Genomic DNA, 19,605 nt, shown 5'->3' with positions numbered 1-19,605 from the left:
CATCCAACCTTTTCTGATGAAGGGTCTAGGCCTGAAACATCAGCTTTTGTGGTCCTAAGACGCTGCTTGGCCTGCTGTGTTCATCCAGCTGCACACTTTGTTAGCTCGGATTCTCCAGCATCTGCAGTTCCTATTATCTCTTAGTATAGTTTGGTGTTTGTTGGTCAGCACAGACATGGTGCATCAAAGGACCTTCTATGCTGATTAAATCTTCTGATTCTAATCAATCATTTCATCACCTTGTGCCTCTTGTCCACAATTCAGCTCAGTAACACTGGTATCTTCTGGTACCTCACTAATAATCACTAAGCTTCATGGCCTTTGCTAAACCCCAAGGTTCCAGTCTTGAATACTTCATCTTTAGTATTTACATCCAAGAACATAGAACATAGAACAATACAGCGCAGAACAGGCCCTTTGGCCCTCAATGTTACACCGACCTGTGAACTAATCTAAGCCCATCCCCCTACACTATCCCATCATTATCCATATGCTTATCCAAGGTCTGTTTAAATGCCCCTAATGTGGCTGACTTAACTACATTGGCAGGCAGGGCGTTCCACATCCTTACCACTCTCTGAGTGAAGAACCTGCCTCTGACATCTGTCCTAAATCTATCACCCCTCAATTTGTAACTATGTCCCCTTGTACAAGCTGAAGTCATCATCCTTGGAAAAAGACTCTGACAGTCCACCCTATCTAATCCTGACAATCATCTTGTATGTCTCTATTAAATCCCCTCTTAGCCTTCTTCTCTCCAATGAGAACAGACCCAAGTCCCTCAGCCTTTCTTCATAGGGCCTGCGCTCCAGACCAGGCAACATCCTGATAAATCTCCTCTGCACCTTTTCCAATGCTTCCACATCCTTCCTGTAATGGGGTGACCAGAACTGCACGCAATATTCCAAATGAGGCCGCACTAGCGTTTTGTGATGTTCATCCAGAAGGATGAAGGGGTTTTTCACTAAGTCCCTGTTGAACCTCAGATCAATCTCACCTCCTCTATTAACCCCCAGGTTATTTATCAAAGTCTTTCAAACTGCCTCTCCAACATTCCTTACCTGAATCACTTCAAGCCAGCAGGAGCAAAGCCATTCACTGCCCACAAGCCCCTATGAACCCTTATTTCACCTCTCCCATGCTGCTGTCTCTTTTTCACTACAGGGGTACACAACCTTGATGTATTATTCAACCATTTCTCAGCCATTGTATCATCAAACCTGCTTCCTTTCACATTGAAAACACTGAGCACTTACAGTCCAGACCTCTACTGCTCCCTAAATCATAATTTTATGGACTACGGTTGGCATTCTGTAAAGGCCTCTTGGCTAGTCTCTCTAATTCATTTCCCATAAACAACAGATGTCCTCTCCCACAATCACATCAATCAGGTCACTGTCATCAATAAACTCCACTGACTTCCTGACAATTGACATTCAGATTGTTATTCTCTCCTTCAGAACTCTCAATGGTCTTCTCCTCTCTCAATCCTTAAACCTGCCATCAGATTCTCTTGCCTTCTGTCCACAATTGAAAATGTGCTCTCAGGTCCTACCTATACCCCATCCCTGCCATCTGCAACTCTACAATCCCCCTTTCTTGACTCCATTCCTTCTTACAAATACCTCCTCCTCTACTTGTTTATTCACTTGTCATCTTATCATTATCCAAGAATTAGAACTTGTTCACCCTACTTGGGCACTTTCCTCATAGTTTCATCACATCACTTCCACCTCATCCTACCCAGGCCCATCCCCCTATAACTCACCTAAACTACACATCCCTGAACACTACTGGGAATTTAGCATGGCAAATCCATCCTAAACTGAACATCTTTGGACTGCGGGAGGAAACCAGAGTACCCAGAGGAAACCCACGCAGACACGAGGAGAACGTGCAAACTCCACACACAGACAGTTGCCTGAGGGTGGAATTGAACCTGGGTTCCTGGGGCTGTGAGGCAGCAGTGCTAACCACTGAGCCACCATGCCTTTTCATGTACTGCGAGCCAGTTCAGTTTCTTGTAGCAGGGGTTGTTTTTGTTATCTGTACTTGGAGCTAGTTTTGTTACTTGTACCTGGAGGCTGATTTAATTACTTGTATCAAGAGTTTGTTTTGTTACTTGTCCTTTACATTCATCTATTTACCTGTATCTTTGAGCAAGTCATTAGTTCTTTAAGCTTGTTGATTTCACTGACAATTGTAATTTCAGATCCACTATGTACGCGACTTCCATATTCTGTGGAACAAAGAAACCATGAATAACATTGGACGCCCAATGATAACTGTTTTCCCTCCACAGATGCTACAGGCCTACTGAATTTCTCCAGCAATTTTGTTTTTGTTTGTTTGAGCAATTACTTTTGTTATGGCTGTCTCAATTCTACTGTACAAACATTTCTATTTCATTAAAATGCACAGATGTTGTCTGTTGTGAAATTACTTCGGAAACGAGATCCCAAAGGGGCTCTTGTGGTACAGTGTCCATACCTCTGAGCCATGAGGCCTGGGTCAAGACCCACCTGATCCAGGGATGTGAAATAACATCTCTAACACGTTGCTTAGGAAATAATAGGCTAAAATCCCAATAGAATGGAACCTGGATACTTGTAGGAGAAGATTGGTAAGTCTTTAGTAATTTAAAATAAGTTTTATTGTCTAATAGGTAGATCCACTCAGACCGACGGAGAGCATGACTTGTTCCATTCAAGAACACAGACGTGGTTCAGTGATATCAAAACCTAGAGCTTTAGTACAATCACGAGACTATTGATACAGAGACCAAGATAATATTTTGGAGCTGGGTTCAAATCCCATGGCAGATGGTAGACATTTCATTCAACAAAATCTTGACTGATGAGTCTAATGATGACCATGGAAGTGTTATCGGCGGTTGGACAAACCTATCTGGTTCATTAATGTCCTTTTGGAAAGGAAATGCTGCCCTCATCTGGTCTGGCCTACATGTGACTCCTGACCCATGGCAACGTGGTTGACTCTTACTCGCCTTCTGAGGAATTCAGGATGGGCAATACATGATGGCCTAGCCAGCAACACCCACAGCCTGTGAATGAATAGATTAATCATAAATCAACGTCCAAGTTTAAGGCCATTAACTGTGTCTAAATATTAGGGCTCACTCTACTGGGGTGAGAAGGGATCCTGTAACAAAGGATCCCACAGTAAAAGAGAAGGTGAGCCGTCAAAATCTGGAACTGTTGGCACAACATGGGAAAATTTCTTCAACATGATGAGTGATCACCCTTATAATCATTACAACCAGTGGTGACCCTGAAGCCACAGGTTCATCCATTACAGTATCTTTCCCATTTCTCAAGGAAGGGCATTGTACAAAGGACAAACTGCCTCTTTGCAATTGTAGCAGCCTAGAACTAAAGTTGACAAAATGTCCACTGGGGCTTTTTAGCTGACACAACATGGCCAAAAGAGGTTGGCAGGTACGTCTAGCAGACTTGCTCGCTGAGCTGGCTTGTTCTCATTCAGACATTTTGTCACCATGCTAGGTGACATCATCAGTAGAGCCTCCGATGAAGCAATGTTAATCAGGTCTGTTATGGTGAGCAGTGTCATTTCTGGTTTTGATCTGTATGGGTTTGTATATGGGATCCAATTCTATATGTTTGTTGATTGAAGTATGGGTGGAGAACCATGCCTCTAGGAATTCCCGTGCATGTCTATGTTTGGCTTGGGCTACTATGGTTACTTTGTCCAAGTTAAGTTGATGGTCTTCTCTGTCTGAGTGTACCGATTGTTGTCAATCAATACAAGAATTTCTGGATGCTAAGGTAGAGCAATTGACAAATGGGGAGTTCCAAACATCAGTGTACAGAAAAGCAACCCATACAGGGCACAGGAGGACACAGTACGGCCTAACACATTGGCCAAACTGCCCTACATCAGGAACGTATCAGAATTGACAACTAGACTCCTAAGACCATGAGGAATCGTGGTGGCCCACAAGCCCACAGCAACTCTACTACAAACACTCACAAGGATTAAAGACCCCATTCCCACAACATGCAGAACCAATGTGGTTTACAAAATACCATGCAACAACTGCCACAAAGACTACATCGGACAGACAGGAAGGAAACTAGCCATCTGAATACAAGAACATCAGTTAGCAGCAAAACAGCATGACAAATTCTTCTTAATATCAGTACAGTCAGATAAGGCCATCAGTTTAACTGAGACAAGGTAACCATAGTAGCCCAATCCAAACATACATACACACAGGAATTCCTAGAGGCATGGTTCTCCAACCATACTTCAATCAACAAACATGTAGAATTGGACCCCATATACAAATCCATACAGATCAAAACCAGAAATGACATTATTCACCATAATGGACCTGACAGTATAAATTCCAAGCTGAGGAGAATAACAGGCTCCACTGATGATGTCACCTAGCATGGTGATGAAACGTCTGAATGAGAACAAGCCAGTTCGGTGAACAAGTCAACAACTTGAGGTACAGATCTTTTCCAAAATTTTAGACTTTCACAGCCAGACTTACAGTCTCCATTCAGAGTTACTGGATAAGATAACGAAAGGTCCCATGGGAGTCATAAAGGGTCCCGGTGTAAAAAAAGGCAAGAAAATGACAGGGCTGTTAAGAAGGCCTACAGTGCTTTAGCTTTTATTAATAGAGGGATCGAGTTCTGGAACCAAGAGGTTATGGTGAAGCTGTGCAAAACTCTGGTGCGGCCGCACTTGGAGTATTGTGTACAGTTCCGGTCACCGCATTATAAGAAGGATGTGGAAGCTTTGGAAAGGGTGCAGAGGAGATTTACTAGGATGTTGCCTGGTATGGAGGGAAGGTCTTACGAGGATAGGCTGAGGGACTTGAGGCTGTTTTCATTAGAGAGAAGAAGGTTGAGAGGTGACTTAATTGAAACATATAAAATAATCAGAGGGTTAGATAGGGGGGATAGGGAGAGCCTTTTTCCTAGGATGGTGACGGCGAGCACGAGGGGGCATAGCTTTAAATTGAGGGGTGAAAGATATAGGACAGATGTCAGAGGTAGTTTCTTTATTCAGAGAGTAGTAAGGGAATGGAAAGCTTTGCCTGCAATGGCAGTAGATTCACCAACTTTGGGTACATTTAAGTCGTCATTGGACAAGCATATGGACGTACATGGAATAGTGTAGGTTAGATGGGCTTGAGATCGGTATGACAGGTCGGCAGAACATCGAGGGCCGAAGGGCCTGTACTGTGCTGTAATGTTCTATGTTCTAAATGTTATTAAACTTCTGTAGACAGGCAGATCTAAACATTTAAGCATTATCATAAAGATTATTCATGAAAGGATAAAAAGATGCTTGGACAATAAAGAAAATTCCTGCTCTGTCAACTGGAGTAGAAACAGTAAATTGTGTAAACAGAAAAGAGAGCAAAAGAGGTTGTAAAACATAGAAAATAAACAACTGCAGCTTAAGTGCAGATCTTTGTATCTGAAGTTCAAGGGAAATTAGGCAGAGACAAGTTATAAGATAATGGTGACAGTACGATCATGTCCTGTTATAGCTTGAAAACTGAATTTCACCCTCATCAATGGAATTCGAATAAATGCTGTCTTATTTAGTAAAAAGATCTAGCTTAGAGACAGTAAGATTTATCAAGAATTAACCTTCTGGTTTAAAACCAATTTACAGTATGCAAATAGCAGGAGTCATAAAATGCAGCTGCAAGACAGAGAAACTGTGTTTGTTTGATCTGCCAGGGTCCAGTGAAAGAGGAGCTGTCCCCAATTTGTTAGCCTTCTTAAAGAACTATGACATTAGGTGTGACTATATAACTTTATATTGAAACAGATTACAAATTTTATTACAATTCATAGAAATCAGCATCTTTTAAACATCCAGTTTATTGTCAATAAACACGATGCAGCTGGCAAATGTCAGGAAAGGTGTATTATAGTTGGGTGCATTGTAAGATCCCAAAGACCGATGATTGAGGTATCTGGTAAATATCATTAAATTACAGGATGACCTAGGGCAGTCCAGAGAGTTGTCTATCAGTGATTGTGTGTTGACAGAACTGAATGTATAGGTTAGGGGGAAGTGGCTCACAGTGAAATCAATGTTGCAAGCAATTATTGTAATGCAAAATGTGTAAAAATGTTAGATAGTAAGAACTGCCGATGCTGGTGTCTGAGATAACACAGTGTGGAGCTAGAGGAACTCAGCAGGCCAGGCAGTATCAGAGGAACAGGAAAGCTGATGTTTCAGGTCGGACGCTTCTTCAGAAATGGGTGACAGATAGGGGGCCCTGAAATAAATAGACAGAGGATATGTGGAGCTGGGGAAGGTAGAAGGGTTGGTGATAGTGAGTGCAGGTAGGGGTTGGTCAGTGAGGTGGTGGGTGGGGGTGCGAATGGGTTGGAGCAGATAGGGTGGATAGGTGTTATATTTGGTTCAGGGAACCAGTGTCTTATAGAGGGAACTCTCCCCCTCTGCGTGGTAAAGAGCTCTGAAAAAAACGCCAATTTGTTTGATGAAATGCGGGACACAACATTCCTCTTTAATTTCTCCCTCTGACATTGCAAATGGTGGATTCTGTTGGATCAAGTCAAAAGTAACAGCAACACAGTAGGGAAAAGAAGATTTCAGGGATGTGTCTCTTTGAGTGACTAAGATATTATTTCACATGCATCTTCATAATTACATTATTCAGTATTAATGTGCTTCCACTTGTATTCTGGTGCTCAATAAAATAACAAACATAGTTTGTCTGATATTTATTAAAATTCCAGATCTTTTGTTACCTGTAAAACTTCTTCTTGTTCTTAATCCACCAGCTGATGACTGTCCAGATCTGAGCGAGGAAGCATCAATCTAAATGGGATCAGATTATTCATGAGAAATATTTATAATATCTTAAATTTGTGACTTCAGAGAACCACAGACTGGGGTGAATTTGCTGCCCTGCTACCATCTAACTCGTACCTCAAATACATTTTTTCCAACTTCCCTCTATTGTCCTTGATACCCACATACAAGATGCTATATTGTCAGTGTTTATATTGTATTTGTCCACAGCACCCTTTGCCTTCAGGGAAGTAGTTGTTGGAGGCCACTCAGCTCCTTCAGCCCTATCTGTCACAGAGTCATACAGCATGGAAACAGACACTTCGGTCCAAATAATCCATGCCGACCATATTCTCAAACTAAACTAGTCCCACCTGCCTGCGCTTGGCCCACGGTCCACCTTTCCTATTCATGAACTTATCTAAATGTCATGAAACTTTGTAACTGTGCCTGCAGCCAACACTTTCTCTGACAGTTCATTCTACACACAAACCAGTTTCTGTATAAAAAGGCTGCCCCTCATGTCCTTTTTACATCTTTCACCTCTCACCTTAAAAATATGCCCCTGGTTGGGAACTCCTCCAGCCACAGGAAAAGACCCTTGTCATTCACCCTATTTATGTTCTTCATGATTTTATAAACCTCAGTAAGGTTACCTCTCAAAATCCTACATTCCATTGAAAGAAGTCCGAGTCTATTTTTATATCTGAAACCCTGCATTCCCAGTTCCGTCCTGGTAAATCTTTTCTGAATCCTTTCCAATTTAATAATATCCTTCCGATTACAGAGTGACCAGAATTGCACACAGAACACCAGAAGAGGACTTAACAATGTCCTGTGCAACCTCAACGTAATGTCTCAACTCCTATACTCAAAGGTCTGGTCAATGAAGGCAAGCATGCTAAATTCCTTCTTAAACACCCTCTCTAACTGTGATGCAAATTTCAAAGAATTATGTATCTGAGCCCCACCAAGTGTCTCTGTTCTATCACACTACCCATGACCCTAACATTAACTGTATAAGTTATGACCTTAATTGTATTATCAAAATGTAGCACCTCATATTTATCCAAATTAATCTGCCACTCCTCAGCCCATTGACCTAACTGATCAAGATCTCTTTGTATTCTTAATAATTCTTCACTGTCCAAGATACACCAATTTTGGTGTTATCCGCAAACTTACTCACCATGGCTCCATATTTTCATCCAAGTCATTTATATAAACGACAAACAAAAGTGAACCCATTACTGATCCCTGTGGAACATCACTGGTCACAGGCCTCAAGTCCAAAAAATCAACCCTCCACTACTACCCTCTGTCTCCCACTATAAAACCAATTTTGTATCCAATTGGCAAGCTCACACTGAATCCTATGTGAACTAACTTTATTAATTAGTCTACCATGCGAAACCTTGTCAAAGGGTTTACTAAAGTCCAAGTAAACAACTTCTACTGTTCTGCCTTCATCTACCATTTATTTGGATTATGGCTAATTTGTATCTCAAGACCATCATTCCTCTTGATTCTATAACTTTAAATATGCCTGTTTAACAAAAAATGACCACTCAATATTAAAATTTTCAATGAACTCTCACCTTAAATAGTGTTTTTTTTACTATATACACTATCAGATCACTGTCATTTTAAATGTCCTGGTGCATTTGCTCCTCCAACTGTCTGAACTCAAGTGATGGATGACAGGTAGCACTGAAGGTTATAGGAAGGGATCAGTGATTAGAGTTTTTCCTGCCGCTAAACAAAGATTAATAATGTGCCTGTGACAACAATCCATCTAAAAATAGGCATGGGTCTCTTGTAAGGCAATGTCGTGTCCTTACCCCTGAACCAGGAGGCATGGGTTCAACTCTTACCTGCTGCCGTGACGTGCGCAATAACATCCTTGAACAAGTTGATTTTAAAAATTGTCAGACACAACAGCAGAAGCAAACTGGTATTGTCCTTACACGTTTCAGCGCATATTTCTCTAAGTTCAGTAGCTTCCTCCTGTTGGAAAGTATTGTTTCTCGTTCCTTCTTCTCCGTGCTGTACGACTTCTCGAGAGCATCCAACTCAATCTAGACAGCAGAAATAAAATCAACCAACTTCAGCTTAACATGGCTGCTGAAGATTATTGGGAATATCTGTTATATTAGGAAAATTATACAATCTATTGTAAGAGATGAGGTAGCAGCACATTTATGAATTGCATAGATGATCAAGTAGAGTCAGCATGGTTTCATGAAGGGCAAATAATGCCTAAAAAACTTACTGGAATTCTTTAGAGCAAGCGGAGTAGATGAAGAAGATGCATTGGATGTAATATACTTTGATTTTCGGAAAGCATTTGATAAGGTACCATACATTAGGCTACTTAATAACGTAACAGTGCATAATATTGGAAGTAGTACATTAGCATGTATAGAGTACTGGCTAACTGATAAAAGATGGAGAGTTGGGAGAAGTAAGCAATTTGAAAATGGCAACCTGTAGCTAGTGGTGTGCCACAGGAATCAGTGCTAGGCCACAATTGTTTACAATATGTGTTAATGACTTGAATGAGGAAAGTGAATGTACTGTAGCTAGATTTGCAAAGACACAAAAATAGATGGGAAAGCAAGTGGTGAGAATGATATAAAGAGTCTGCAGAGGAATGCAGAGAGGTTAATCGAGTAGACAAAAAATTGGCAGATGGAATATAATGTGGGAACAGGTTATGCCCTTTACAGGAAGAACAGAGGAGTAGGACATTACTTAAAAGCACAAAAGCTGTAGAAAACTACAGAACAAAGGGCTTTGGGCATGAATCACAAAAGCTAACATCCAAGTTCAGCAGGTAATAGGGAAGGTAAATGAAATGTTAGCCTTCAAATTTCAAAAGGAATGAAATATAAAAGGTGGGCAAGTTCTGCTAAAGCTATAACAGGCACTAGTCAGATTAGAACTAGAATACTGTGAACTGTTTTGGTCCCTTTATCAAAGGAAGGATATACTGACATTGGACATGGTCCAGACGAGGTTCACTAGGAAGATTTCTGGTATGAAGGGGCTGTCTTATGAAGAGTGCTTGAGTAGGTTGGGCCTGTAACTGTTGGGATTTAGATGAATGAGAGGTAACCTTACTAAAACATACAAGATTCTTAGGGGATATGATAATGTAGATGTCGCAAAGGTGTTTCCTCTTGTAGGAGTGCATAGGGCCAGAGGGCATAGTTTCAGAATAAGGGGGGAATCACCTTAGTAAGACAGAGATCAGAAGGACTTTCTTCTCTCAGGCAAGGGTGAATTTGTGCAATTGTCTAGCATAGGGGCCATTAAGGGTGGGTTTTTAAGTATATTCAGTTTATTAGTGTATTTAGAGTTGAGACTGACACATTTTTAATCAGTAAAGGAATCAAGGGTTACAGGAAAAGGCAAGAAAGTGGAGTTGAGAATTATCAGTTCTCATTAAGTGGTGGAGCTGACTTGTGAGCTCAAAGGCCTATTCTTACCTTCTGTCATTGTAAATGGAAGACAGTAATTTTGGAAATTGAGGCTAATGGTATTAACGGCAACGTGTAAAAGATGTGTATCTGGGCTTTAGCCCAGAAATCTTGGCCCGGATCCCATTTCATTTTCCATTTATGCAACTGTTTGGACAGAGCCATTTGAGATGCATATCAAAGTCTGCTATATCAAAGTCTGCACATCAAAGGCACCCGGTGAGGAAGGAGGCAGGAAGATCACGATTGACAGACATACTGGTGAGCCGAAGGCACATGTAGTCTAAAGCACAACAATGTGAGACGGTCCATTCTTGGGAAAGGGAACAGGGCAGAAAGTACATCCAAAGTCTAAATAGTTAACAGAGAAACAGAAGAGCGACTTGGGCCATTGGAACATTGGCACAAGAAGGAAATGGAAATCAAAGTTCTTAGATAAAACATAAAAGCAAAGAGACAAAGTAAAATTGGCTGAAGACATTGATGAGATTCGAATATTGTGCACAATCCTGGGCATCAAGTTCAATAGAACTCTGTTATCTAACTGTGTCATAGTTATCTGTCCTTAAGAGTGTTTGACAGAGCCAGTGTAGTGAAAACTTTAGTGTTTAACTCTGTTCTGTCCCTGTCCTGGTGAGTTTGATGGGGATAGAGTATAAGATGTTTTACTCTGTATCTAACCTTGTGCTGTCATTGCCCTCTGAGTATTTGATGGGGACAGTGTAAAGGAGCTTTACTTTGTATCTAACCCCATGCTGTACCTGTGAGAGTGTTTGATGGGGACAATTTAGAAGAAGCTTCACTCTGGGGAAGAAGACAGTGGCGTATTAGCAACATCACTGGATTAGTAATCAGAGGACCAGGTTAATGCTCTGGGAACACATGCTCGAGCCACATCACAGTAGTTTGTCAAATTTAAATTCAATTAATTAATCTAGAAGAGAAAGCAAGGCTCGTGATGATTGAACATGGCAATTATCAACAGTTGTTGTAAAATCTTATCTGGCTCACTAATGTCCTTTAGGGAAGGAAATCTGCCATCCTTATTTTTTCCAGGCTACGCATGACTCCAGATCCACATCTATATGGTTCGTCCTTAAATACAACATGCAAGGCACTTAGTTCAAGGGCAATTAGGAATGAGCATGAAATACTGACTTTTCCAGTGATGCCAAAGTCCACTGAAAGAATCGTAACAGCATGCCTATTGCGTAGTAGGATTTCTGGTCCTTACCCACATGTTCTTCCGTGCTTCTGCAGCTTCCCGTGACACTTGGGCTAACGCAGTGAGCTCAGCTTTGTGCGCGTCCACAATTGCACTGAAGCTGTCCACTCTCTGAGGTATATATGCTGCATCCTGAAACCATACATAATTAATACACAAAATTTGCAGTGATAAATAGGCACTGAATCCAACATTTCTCCTAGAATAACAAATGACTGCAGAGTAAAAGAACAAAAGTAGAATCCACATAATAGAGGATTAATGATACTGATAGGTGTAGCCTACAGTGTGTTCAGGGTCAGGCTGGCAAGGAAATTGTAGAGTCTCAGTCATGAATTGGAGATGGGGGAAGGCTTCGTTCAGACATTGTCTATGCATGGGGAGGTGGGGTGGAGAGGACAGCTGTCAGGTTGGGAGGGGGCAGTCAGGAGATTAGAGAGTGGGGGAATAGGTTTTATAGTTAGTCAGTAGTTACAGCAGGTTTTAATTTCTCTGCATTTCCCTGACTAACCATTAAGGTCAGTCAGTCAGAAGTATCTGAAGGGTCAGATTTGAACACACAGTTGGGGATGCTTTCATAACTGTCTGAGAACCAAATAATTGCCCATCAGAAATTCAACATGCTGCGCAATTCGATTCATTCCACATGATATCAAAAAATGGTTGAAGATACTGGAACTGACAAGGCTACAGGCCCTGACAACATTGCAGCAATAGTATTGAAGATTTGTGCTCCAGAACCTGCTGTGAACCGAGCCAAGCTGTTTTAGTACAGCTGCAACAGTTGCATCTATGAGGAAGATTCCTCATGAATGTCCTGTGAACAAAATGTGCGGGACAAATTCAACCCGGCAATTACCGCCCCATTGGTCTACTCTTGAACATCAGCAAACTGATAGAAAGTGTCAACAATAGTCCCATCAAATGGCAATAACCTCCTCACTGGTGTACAGTTTGGCCGCTTAGCTCCTGACCTCATTACTTCCTTGGTTCAAGCATAAACAAAAGAACTGAAATCCAGAGATGAGGTGAGAATGACTGCCTTTAACTTCAAACCTGTAGATGGAGTGTAAATTACCTTAATCCCAGGAAATCTCTGCAGGTGTTCCTCAGGGTGGTCCCCTGGGTCCAACTATCTTCAGCTTCTTGAATGATATTTCCTCCATCATAATGTCAAAAGTGGAGATAGTTGCCGATAATTGCACAATATTCAGCTCCATTCAGAACTCCTGGCACTGAAACAATCCATTTCCAAATTCAGCAAAACTGGGACAACATCCACTCTTGGGCTGATTAGTAGCAAGTAACATGCTCACCATGCAAGTGTCAGACCATGACCATCCACCATCTCCAATAAGAGAGAATCTACTCATTATTCTTTGGTGTTCATTTGGCGTTGCCATTGCTGAGACCCCACTATCAACATTCTGTGGGTTACCATTGAGCATATTTATTACCACATAAATACGAGCTACAGGAGCAAGTCGGAGGGCTGAGAGATCTGTGGCAGTTAAGTCACTTCCTAATTCTCTAAAACGTATCCACCATCCCCAAGGTACAAGTTAGGAATATGATGAAATACTGTACACTTGTCTGATAGTAGATTGTAGCAACGTAGCACTCAAGAATTTTGACATAATTCAGGACAAAGATATCTGTCTGATGGGCACACCATTAACCACTTCAACATTTATTCCCTCCACACTGACACCCAGTGTATACTATCTGCAAGATGCACAACAGAAATTCAGCGAGACTCCTCAGACAGCACCTTCCATGACCTCTGTCACCTAAAATGACAAGGCCTGCAAATGCATGGAAATACCATCAAGCTACACGACATCCTAACTTAGAAATATATCACCACTTCTTCAGTGTCATTGGGTTAAACTCCTGAAACTTCATTCGTAACAAGCACTATGGGTGTTTATACAGCAGAGTTAGGGATGGGCAATAAATGTGAACCAACCTAGCGACACACGTATCACATGGAGAAATAAAAATAAAGACACTAACTAATATTGGGAATGGTCAATGTGGTTTTCTAAATTAATTTTTATCACCAAGACGAATTGCAGAGCAATTTTTCTTATTTCTTCCCCTGATTGGCCTTGAGCATTTCATCAGCTTCTTCACCTTTCCCATAGCACCTAGAGGTTAGAATGTATTTTGATATAATCTATGAGGCAACATTACGGTACCTAAGTACTGAAGCTTTCTCCCTATTTGAGATCAACTGAATGAGCCACACTATCGCATATTGCTGCTGTCTTCAAGACGTCACATGGAAGAGTTGATCTAAAGTATTTACTAAGTAAATTTTAAATACATTTGTCGACATGTTGGAGACATCCAATTATGATCAAGATCAGATATCAATCAAACACATTGAAGTCTGGAGGTCAAGAATACCTAAGTCACTCTCACCTGCCTGTCTCACTTCAGTTTATCTTGGTATTTTTGACCAGTCATGATAGGGTTATAGAGTCTTCAGGACAGAAAAAGCCCTTGACCCATTGAGTATGTGCAACTTGCAACACAAACTTGTTACCTGACTGTCTTAGGTCTGATTCTTGCTAATGTCACTCCTAGCCTTTTGGAGATGAAATGGAGGAAGCTGTCTTTTCAAAGTGACTTTAACCAATTTGCCAAAACAACAATAATTATCATGGAATCACATATAGTTCATTTTATCTTTTAAATGGATTGATAGCCTTTGGTATTTTCCAAATGCTGGGACATGTGGGACAATGTTAATCATTTGGAAGAGAAACTGCATAAAGGAATCACATGAATTATGCTGAATATCTCATTATCTTAGTAGAGATCCACAAATTTAAAAAAATAAGGCTGGTGGGGGGTCGGGGGTGGAAACAAGCTGTAACCTACAAATGAATAGTATCATCTCAGAAGTTTAGTCCGGAAATAGTAAGAAGTGATGGTAGGAAGACGAACAACAGCTGAAAGAAATCACTCATAAATTGGGCACAGAGTATCTAGCTAACCAAAGATTGTTTTTTTTTTGAGATGAGACGGCAAGTTATATAATGAAAGATCAGACCTAACCAGTATCATACCCCAGTGTTACAGCAACAGACTTGTCCCCACAAGTACTGTGCCCCAGTGTTATACAGTTACAGACCAGACCAGACCCCACAAGTACTGTACCCCAGTGTTATACAGTTACAGACCAGACCCCACAAGTACTGTACCCCAGCGTTATACAGTGACAGACCAGTCCCCACCAGTACTGTACCCCAGTGTTGTACAGTGACAGACCTGTTCCCACTAGTACTGTACCCTAGTGTTATACAGTTACAGACCTGTTCCCACCAGCACTGTACCCTAGTGTTATACAGTGTCAGACCTGTTCCCACCAGTACTGTACGCTAGTGTTATAGTGTCAGACCTGTCTTTCCAGTGCCATGCCCCAGTGTTAGACAATGGCAGTCCTGTCCCCACCAGTGCTGTATTCCTGTGTTACACAATTCACAGACCTGTTCCCACCAGAACCATACCCCAGTGTTATACAGTGACAGACTGATCCCCACCAGTACAGCAATCCATGCTATTTTGGTCAAGTCCTAAATTTGGAGGGACAAAATATTTAATTATTCTTGTTTTTTTCCCTCATGCTGAGTGAACCTGGGTTGAAAGTTGCAACAACCCTTTGTTAGTATGCAGTGAAGAGATGGAGATGTTTAACTGCCTGCAGCTGACCCAGGCTACTGCAGGCATTGGAAATGTGCTGAAATTCCAGGCTGCACTGTGGTTTACTCACCCTCTGCAGACATTCCAGTATGTTTTGATACATCTGATAGATCTGTTTTGCAACCTGCACTTTGGTATCCATTTTCTCTATTTTATTTTCAATCTGCCGAATGATCTATAAACATAAACAGGTTTTAGTGTTTCTTATACAGAGAAAAGAAGCGACTGGAAATAGTGAGGGAAAGAAAGGCAGTTTGAAGTGTGATAAGGGAGATTCTGGGTATCAGCTGAGAAGATTGAAAAATTGAAGAGTTATCCTTTTGATACTTTGGCAATCAGGATTCAGAATAGTTTTTGCTGAGCAAGGCTTTCGGGATCACAGTGCCAAAGCAGGTGGACTAACCCTATCTGACACCACCACCCAAGACATTTTTCCATCCGCACCATTGTTTGCCTTCCGGAGAGACCACTCTCTCTGTGACTCCCTTGTCCGCTCCACACTGCCCTCCAATCCCACCACAATCCTGCAACCACAGAAAGTGCTACACTTGCCCCACACCTCCTCCCTCACCCCCATCCCAGGCCCAAGATGACTTTCCATATTAAGCAGATGTTCACCTGCACATCTGACAATGTGGTATACTGTATCCACTGTACCTGGTGTGGCTTCCTCTACATTGGGGAAACCAAGCGGAGGCTTGGGGATCGCTTTGCAGAACACCTCCACTCGGTTCGCAATAAACAACTGCACCTCCCCGTCACGAACCATTTTAACTCCCCCTCCCATTCTTTAGATGACATGTCCATCATGGGCCTCCTGCAGTGCCACAATGATGCCACCTGAAGGTTGCAGGAACAGCAACTCATATTTTGCTTGGGAACCCTGCAGCCCAATGGTATCAATGTGGACTTCACAAGCTTCAAAATCTCCCCTTCCCCCACTGCATCCCAAAACCAGCCCAGCTCATCCTATCCCCCCAGTGCATCCCAAAACCAGCCCAGCTTGTCCCCACCTCCCTAACCTGTTCTTCCTCTCACCTATCCTCTCCTCCCACCTCGAGCCGCACCTCCATTTCCCACCTACTAACCTCATCCCGCCTCCTTGACCTGTCCGTCCTCCCCGGACTGAGCTATCCCCTCTCCAGATCCCCACCTATACACTCCTCTCCACCTATCTTCTCCTCTATCTATCTTCGGTCCGCCTTCCCCTCTCTCCTTATTTGTCTCAGAACCCTCTCCCCAAGCCCCTCGCTGATGAAGGGTCTAAGCCCGAAACATCAGCTTTTGTGCTCCTGAGATGCTGCTTGGCCTGCTTGTTCATCCAGCTTCACATTTTGTTACCTTGGATTCTCCAGCATCTGCAGTTCCCATTATCTTGGATTAACAATACAAATTAGCCTGATCTCTGTAAATGGCAGACCGGGCTAGGGAGCTGAATGAAAAAATTCTGATGTTAACATTATCACATGTCTACCAGTTATCAGTACCTGAACTTGAAAATACAAAGGATAGAATGCCAGGCATTAACACCATTACGGCAGGTAGCATGGGCAGCAGCAGCCAGCAGTGGACATTCAGGATGGTTGTATTTCAGGTTTGCAATTCATGTTCTTTGTTGTGAGAATGGGTATATACTGGAATGCATACAGACATATTAAATCTTTAAGCACAGCATTTTTCAAAACAAAAAGGACGTACAAGCCAAAAAATGACTGACAGTATGAATTCAGTGACTGTCTAGGAAATCCCTGTGCAGATTATTCACATTCCATTGGAATATTGCACCTGAAGAGGGACAAAGAATCTTCAGACAGAAACACTTGAAAGGGAGAAATGCCATTCAAAAACAAGACAGTGACCTCCTGTGGCTACTGAGATTATTAGGGATTAATAAATCATAGTAAGAATAGTGTGTGCAGATGTGGAATCCCACATTATGAAAATTATGTGATGGCACTGGACAGGGTGCAGAGGAGTTTTATCAGGATGTTGCAGGACTTCAGAGTTTTAGTTATGAGGAGAAATTTGATCGACTTGGGTTACTTTCCTTGGAGCAGAGAAGAGGGAGAGACATGATTGGAATGTTTAAAATGATGAGGTGCGTGAACAGGGTAGATGGGAGGAAACTCTTCCTCTTTGTGAAAAGGTCAATGATTAGATTCCCTACAGTGTGGAAACAGGCCCTTTGGCACAACAAGTCCACACCACCTCTTGAAGCATCCCACCTAGACCCATCCCCCTATAAACCACACACCCCTGAACACTATGGGCAATTTAGCTTGGCTGATCCACCTAGCCTGCACATCTTTCGACTGTGGGAGGAAACCAGAGCACCTGGAGGAAGCCCACACCAACACAGGGGGAATGTGCAAACTCCGCACAGACAGTTGTCCGAGGCTAGAATCGAACCCGGGTCCCTGGCGCTGTGAGGCTGCAGTGCTAATCACTGAGCCACCATGCTGCCCCAAAATGACTGGGGGCACAGATTTAAGATAAGGGGAAGAAGGTTTAGTGGAGATGCCAGGAAACATTTCTTCTCCCAGAGGGTGATGGGAATCTGGAACTCACTGCCTGTAAAGGTGGCGGAGGCAGAAACCCTCATAACATTTATGATGTATTTAGGATGTGCACTTGCAACGCCAAAGCATACACAGTTTTGGTCAAGTGCTGGAAAATGGGATTAGAATAGTTAGGTAGTTGATTTTGGTTAGCACTGATTTGATGAGCCAAGGGACCTTTTCCTGTGCTGTAGACGTCTGTGACTATGAAAGACTCTCTCAGCAGAAAGTCAACTTCTATAGTTTGTTTCCCAGACTGTAGACATGAGAAAGGTAGATCAGTGCAAAAGGTATCTTTGTGTTTTCCTTTTCCAAGAATACACAAGAAACAGAACTTAATACCATTTGCAATTCCTGGTTTTGGTATGTTAGAGCTGTTTTTCCCAACCTTTGCAGTATCAAGGCACACTTCAGTGAGACAAACAATTTCATGGCACAACCACTTTTCTGAGCTAAAGTGATTGCTCCCAAACATTACACTGACTGTAGTTATTATGGCTGGAGTCTTTCTAAAGAAGTTTGCAATGTAATTCATAAATAAGTGAAAAAAGGACCAAAGCATTAATATTTTAAATCCACAGCAAGGTGGTAATCTACAGAAAGGCTTGAGTGTTCCATTGATCCCGAGAATAATGCTGTCTGGAGTTCTCAATTCCTAGCAAGGCCACCTATGGCCATAAGATCAGAAGGGAGGAACCAGACAAAACGCAATTCGAAACAAGCCCTCAATGGTGATCCATGTGGAAGATATTTGCATGATACCAATGGCTGCAAAGATGGATGAAGACTGCAGCAGTTTGGAAATCACCAGTATCAATACTTCCTTGCCAGTGGAGCTGGATTGATCTTCTGCCAAGGGCCGAGTAGCCCTACAGTAACTGGCCAGAGGTGACAGGAACAGGATTGACAGATGTGGAAGTTCCTAACTTTGGACCAGCACGTAGGCAACAGAGTTTAGCTCAGTTTCATTCTTGAACAAGAGCAGGAGAAGAATGTTACGGCAGCTTTCTTTACAACTGAGCAGCCCTCTTCAGAGTCCACTCTGCTCGCCCTGCATGCGAAAAGGTCTAGAAGAGGTTCTGTAAAAATAATTTGTTCCATCACCAATCTGTCTTGAAAACGACATCCAGCGGGATCCTCTACCTGCAGTCTGAAAACCAAAGTCAAATTCATCCTCAAAACCTGGAATATACAAACCATCATGTGTAATGAGTGAAACAATCATCTGGAATGAAGAACTACACTTGTAGACCGTGAACGCAAGTACTTCAACAGTGATATCACCGTCCTGCAGGAGACTTGAACAGCAGGTGATGGACAGCAGAGAGAAAAAGGTGGTGGTTACATCTTTTTTGGGAGAGGAAAAGCCAAGGATCAAACAGGACATGTGGAATTGGTTCACTATCAAGAATGAACTCATGAACCAACTCTCATACTCCCTGTCGGCATCAATAATCGCCTCATGGGTTTGTCTACAATTTGCCAAGAACCAACAGGCAACAGCTGTGACTGTCTGTGCACCTGTGCTTGGTGCTACAGTTGAATCCAAAGAAGGCTTCTACTCCACGCTATGGAGGCTTCTACTCCACCGGCATCCCACAACGAAGATAAAATTATTTTCCTTGAACACTTCAGCTCCAGAGTTGGAAAGTACCTGTAAAGGAATCCTCAGAAAGAAAGGACACCGAATTGCAACTCCAACGGGATTCTCTAAATCACAAAATGCACCGAACACCAGCTGATCATCACCAATATACTGTTCCATCAAAAAAAAATCAAGTTCAAGACTCCATGG

General features: G+C 42.2%; 1 protein-coding gene across 1 annotated transcript in view; it reads right to left on the bottom strand.

Annotated features, from left to right (window-relative positions):
* Positions 1-19,605, bottom strand: part of LOC125465245 (coiled-coil domain-containing protein 183-like) — a 72,489-nt gene that overhangs the window by 30,138 nt on the left and 22,746 nt on the right. The window contains exons 3-7 of the mRNA XM_048558522.2: positions 15,323-15,427; positions 11,551-11,673; positions 8,802-8,912; positions 6,792-6,861; positions 2,148-2,239 (exon numbers count right to left, since the gene is read on the bottom strand). Coding sequence (XP_048414479.1) covers positions 2,148-2,239; positions 6,792-6,861; positions 8,802-8,912; positions 11,551-11,673; positions 15,323-15,427 — 501 coding nt within the window. The remainder of the gene's footprint in view (positions 1-2,147; positions 2,240-6,791; positions 6,862-8,801; positions 8,913-11,550; positions 11,674-15,322; positions 15,428-19,605) is intronic.

The sequence above is a fragment of the Stegostoma tigrinum genome, chromosome 29 (assembly GCF_030684315.1).
Source record: "Stegostoma tigrinum isolate sSteTig4 chromosome 29, sSteTig4.hap1, whole genome shotgun sequence".
In the NCBI taxonomy this organism is placed as follows: Eukaryota; Metazoa; Chordata; class Chondrichthyes; order Orectolobiformes; family Stegostomatidae; genus Stegostoma; species Stegostoma tigrinum.
Note: the sequence above shows the minus strand (reverse complement) of the source record. Positions and strands in the feature narration are given on the sequence as shown.